This window comes from Anneissia japonica, unplaced genomic scaffold (assembly GCF_011630105.1).
Source record: "Anneissia japonica isolate Jap-2015-1 unplaced genomic scaffold, ASM1163010v1 scaffold11102_len228118_cov109, whole genome shotgun sequence".
Taxonomy (NCBI): Eukaryota; Metazoa; Echinodermata; class Crinoidea; order Comatulida; family Comatulidae; genus Anneissia; species Anneissia japonica.
This window is the reverse complement of record NW_022706455.1, coordinates 214,366-219,677: the sequence shown is the minus strand read 5'-3', so window position 1 is coordinate 219,677 and position 5,312 is coordinate 214,366. Positions and strand designations below refer to the sequence as shown.

At 37.8% G+C, this 5,312-nt stretch overlaps 1 protein-coding gene across 1 annotated transcript in view; it reads right to left on the bottom strand.

The window, feature by feature from the left end:
- LOC117106153 overlaps positions 1–1,322 on the bottom strand; it is a 1,844-nt gene extending 522 nt beyond the window's left edge. The window contains exon 1 of the mRNA XM_033247504.1: positions 219–1,322. Coding sequence (XP_033103395.1) covers positions 219–1,322 — 1,104 coding nt within the window. The remainder of the gene's footprint in view (positions 1–218) is intronic.
- Between the last annotated feature and the right edge of the window lie 3,990 nt (positions 1,323–5,312).

Genomic DNA, 5,312 nt, shown 5'->3' with positions numbered 1-5,312 from the left:
GTGTGGTGCTTCCATTTACACCCTTGCTCACATTGTGATGGCTTTGAACATCTTCTTGCTATGTGTGAGGCACCAAAGCAATTATCACACAGTCTCTCCTTTCTCAAGATTTTGAGTCTTTCTTCACGTGAGTAGCGGATGAAATCTCTACACTTTTCTAACTTGTGGCTTCCTAAACAGGCTGGGCACGTAAGTCTTGTTTCCGTTGTCAAACTTACTTCCGGACGCCTCGTGGTTGTAGTAAGGCTTGTTATCCCTTTGCTGTTTGGTTTCCACTTAGGTGTATTCTTGGGATACGAACCTCCAATATTTTGGCCATACATGTTGTTAGCTAACTTGGCCGCCTCCTCGACGAATGATGACATACACTTAAAGTCGAGTGTGGTTAATTTCTCCATCATTGCATAGGCTTTCTTTGCCCACTTCGTTTGCAGGTGGATTGGTAAAAGCTGCTGAATTCTTAAGATAGTTTCTGAGCTATTCATATCAGCTGAATAGCACATCTGGGAAAGAACTGTCTGGCACCTGCGCATGTCTCTAGCTAGGTCCCATAGTCCCTTACCATCATTTGACCTAACTTGAGGACGATTCAACACCTTGCTCAGATGAGCTTTTGCAATGACATGTGCCTGACCGAATTCCTCTTTTAAGATACGCTTGGCTTCAGCATAACCCTCTGAACCTCCTAACAGCACGCAATTGGCAATACTGTTCCTTGCTTTCCCAACGCAAAATTGTATAAGATAGGTTAATCTTGATCTATCATCAATGGCTTTGTTTGCTACATTGACTTCAAACGCGTTAATGAAGTTCCAATATTCAAGATGGTTTCCATCAAATGTTGAAATTTCAGGTTTCGGCATGTTCATACTGAGACCATTTGCGGTTAATAAATGGGACGCACTTTCACTATGGCTTGGATGGCTTGGTTGTGATATAACGGGAGGTTTTGTGTCAGTATCTTCCTGGACTACATTTAAAACAGGCTCCTCATTTCTAAACTCTACTACTCTCTGGTCTGGTTCGTCTACTAGAAGCTCAGATAGTACACTGCATTCATTATCACTTTGTAGCAGCTGCAACTCCGTTTCCAATGTATCTGCTCGTATTTGGGCAGCAGCCACCGCTTCCTCTATCTGCAGCCTGTCCATTTCTACTACTGCTTCAATCCTAGCTCTGTTATCTTCAGCTTTCCTTCTGTTAAATTCTGCCCTAGCTTTAGCCACCGCCAAATCAGCTCTAGCTTGTGCAGCATTTAAATCCAATGATGATGCTGCAGACTGTGATGACCGCACTGAGACAGGTCTTGATCTTACAGACATGATTAATGTTCGGAATAAGAAACTAAAATATATGCAATTAATCAAGACAAAATTAAGATATGAAATTGTTAAGCTTACTATATCATACAGTATCTCAATGGGAACTACTACACATCAAATACTATGTATAAAGGGCTTAATCACATAACAATAATAATTACAACTTTTAGTTAAACATACCCAGTACAATTCATGGATTTGAATCATAAGAACATACACAAAGGCACAAATAACGTCCAGTATAAATGTTCAATTATGATCAAAAGTCCATTCCCTGCTGGTATATTATCTTGAAGGTGCCTTCATTTCACGTACTCACAGCTTTGGTCCAATAGTTCTTCTATTTGACATCGACGGCGCTCCACATACTTGCTACCAACACACATAGTCTAACTTAACTGTCCTTTGACACAAACGACGTTCCATACAAGGCCTGGTTAGACGAATACTTTATTTCTTCTCCAATTTCATACAAACACTGGTTATCAACTAGCCTGGGTTCCAGGTCCTAATTTTAGGTTTTCACTCTTTATTGCACTTAGTGCGCGCCATACCTAATTTATTTGGCGTCCCATACTCGATTTCTTTTTTTTAGAATTAGGGCCTGAGCAAACGATTCATGCGTGCAACTTCCCACATCAAATTTGATGTGGGATATCGTATGCATGACTGATTTTGTAAATCACGTGATTGGCTAACCTCATGCATATTAATCAATCTTCGTAAATTTTCAAAATTGAAGATGCGGATGTCTCGACTAGAACAAGCTCCAGCTTCCTTTTGGCTACCTACTTGAATTAAAACAGTTAGTATAATAGTTCTGGTCTGCTGAGAACGACATTTACTGATAACCGTAGGCTATACTTAGGAACCTTGCTCACCGCTAGCTGCTACAGATTTAGGCCTTTAGGGTAGAATATTGTTAAAAAGGTAGGCCTCTGTAAGAACTTAAAAATACGCCAAGCCTCTACTACTAGGCTAGGCCTACTACTCCTGACTCCATCCAGACGAGGCCTGAGGCATCTTTACCTTGAATTTACCTTGAATCTTCGAGACTTAGAGATCAAAGCTCATTTGTCCCTCAATCATTAACGAATCCTCTTCGGTCATATACGGGCAAAATTTAAGGTGGTGGCCAGACCAGACTTTCTCCAAGCCAACTCCTATTAAGGGGACAATTTCACGTTTTTCGTAAGCAGGGGACACCCCTATTGGGACACTTGTTTTGGTCCAAATAGGGGTGCCCCTTTAATAGGGGTTCTACTGTATATAAAAAAAAATTAACGATTAAGATATCAAACAATACTTAAAAGTACACTAATTTATCTATTATCTATTACGAATCATTAACGAATCCTCTTCGGTCATATACGGGCAAAATTTAAGGTGGTGGCCAGACCAGACTTTCTCCAAGCCCGCTTTAAAAAGATTTACTGAACTCTGATTTACCACATTACTAGGAAGGGAGTTCCAATCGTCAGTAACTCGAACAACGAATGCCTTTTTCCTAACATTGAGTTTAAATTTCTGTTTATACAATTTATATACATGGCCTCTGGTTATAGAATAATCTGATCTTGTAAACAAGCGCTCTGGATCCAAAAGATCAATACCTTGAAAAATCGTATAGGTCTGAATGACATCCTCTCGTTTTTTTCTAAATAACAATGTTGGCAAATTAAGAGCCTTAAGTCTCTCCACATAAGCTTTGTCACTCAGACTTCTAATCATCTGGTGGAGCGTTGTTGGACCTTCTCTAATAAATCAGAATCTTTTTTATATTTAGAATTCCAGACACAACTACCATACTCTATCACAGGACGAATTATTAACTTATATTTGTCAAATGCCTTTTGAAAATCAAAATAAATACAATCAAACGACAAACCACTATCAAGTCATTGAGTCCATTGATCAACTACTTCAAGTAATTGAGTAGTGCAAGATCTACCAGAGCGAAAACCATGTTGCTCTTCCCTAATTAAATTATTAGATTCCAAATACTCATAAAGTCTAACTTTAACCAACTTTTCCATAGACTTGCAAATTACAGAAGTAAGACTCACAGGTCTATAATTTAAAGGATTATTTTTATTTCCTTTTTTAAACAAAGGCACAACATTTGCCTGTCTCCACGAATCGGGAACAATCCCTTCTCTTAAAGACCTATTAAACAACAAAGTTATCAATTCTCCAAGTACCTCAACTACTTCCATCAGTACTCTAGAATGAATCCCATCAGGACCGGGAGACTTTGTAATGTCTAAACTCTTAAAATGATTTACCACTTCTTCAACTGTGAACTCTATAGAAGTTATACCAGGCACATCCATATTATCTAAAACTTGAGGATCGTGAGACTCATCTGTAAACACACTAGCAAATGCATTATTGAACACTTCTGCTTTTGATTTACTAGTGTTGACTAGCACATTATTTTCATAAAAAATATCAGGAATATGATCCTTAATCTTTGTTTTACTTTTAATATAAGCCCAAAAAGCCTTGGGATTTACCTTTGACTCTAATGCAAGTTTTGCTTCAAATGTAGCTCGTGCATTTTTAACCTCTGCAGTAACTTTGTTTCTAAACCTCACATATTCCTGACGAGATTCTATATCTCTTCTATTCTGAAAAATATTCCATGCTTTATGCTTTCGTTTAATTGCTTTTTCCACATCCCTATTCATCTACGGTTTTCTATTATTAGAAGTCCTGGATCTTAATGGGACAAATTTATCAGTACATTCTTGAATAGTACTTTCAATAAGTAAAGCTAATCTTCCTGGAAAGTTAAAGTTTTGTTGTATTTGTATGGTATGCCATCTAGTCTAAGCTTAATTGTTTTTGCCATTGCCAAAATTAGTCTTACTAGGGTCTATTCTAAATATTTTAGGCTCGTTTTATTACGGAGGACTATTTAAATTTAGTCATGCCTAACTAGTCGACGCGATTGATTGGTTGAAATTGTTTATTTTGGTCCGCCCATTTATCCAAATACGGAATATAAGATTACGTCATTCTTTTGGCATCCTGGTGCCTGATTTCAGTGTTTTACAAGTCGCTTATTCCGTCTATCTCTAAATTAACTTTCTCGTTGGTGGTGCTGTCCAGAATGAGAAAAATAATAACAAATAAGAGACTTGTGGCAAGTCTAGTTATCAACACGTATAGACCTCTTTTACTTTCCTTTGACACAAACTGCGTTCCATACACTGCTTGGTTATACGCCTATTTCATTGCTCCTTTAACTAGACACAAACACTTGTTATTAACACGTACAGTTCAATTTTACTGTTCTTTGACAAAAACGGCGTTCCGTACACTGACTGGTTACACGCCTACTTTAATTCTTCTATACTTTGTCACAAACGGCCTTCCATACTAAAGCCCTGCCGGCTTGCGATTTTTTTTTCCGTACGAAACATTTGCTTGAAACTTCACTCGGGCCATCTCGGATTGACTCGAGTGAGTACGATATGAGGAACAAGAGCAGACACTTCGCAATGTCGTGACGCTCGAGTTTTACTATTATTGCTCTTTCTATGTTTACCTACGGTACACGGACTTATGTGATGTACGTCACTGTGTAACTAACTGTGACCTTCTTGGATGTTATTAAATGTTAGTATATTATCTAAAACAACAACAGCTAGTACCTCCTGTTATAAAGTGTAGATAGGTACAGTCATACCAAAGACAAGAGAGAAAGAGGATACACTATATGGCCTAACTACAGGCTGAGGCCCCTCCTTAAACTAGGCCTAGGGTCATAGGCTGACACAACAGTCACGCTTCACATACTGACATGGACTGAAATTTTTGGGGGAAAATAGGACAAAATTGAAGCCTGAAATGAAAAATAGAGCGCATAAGAGAAATATTATTAAATAAATAATATACCATTCCGGCGTTATTGAACTTGTCCAAACTATCATTGTAATGTAATTAATGTTAAATAATAATAATAATAATAATAATAATTATTAT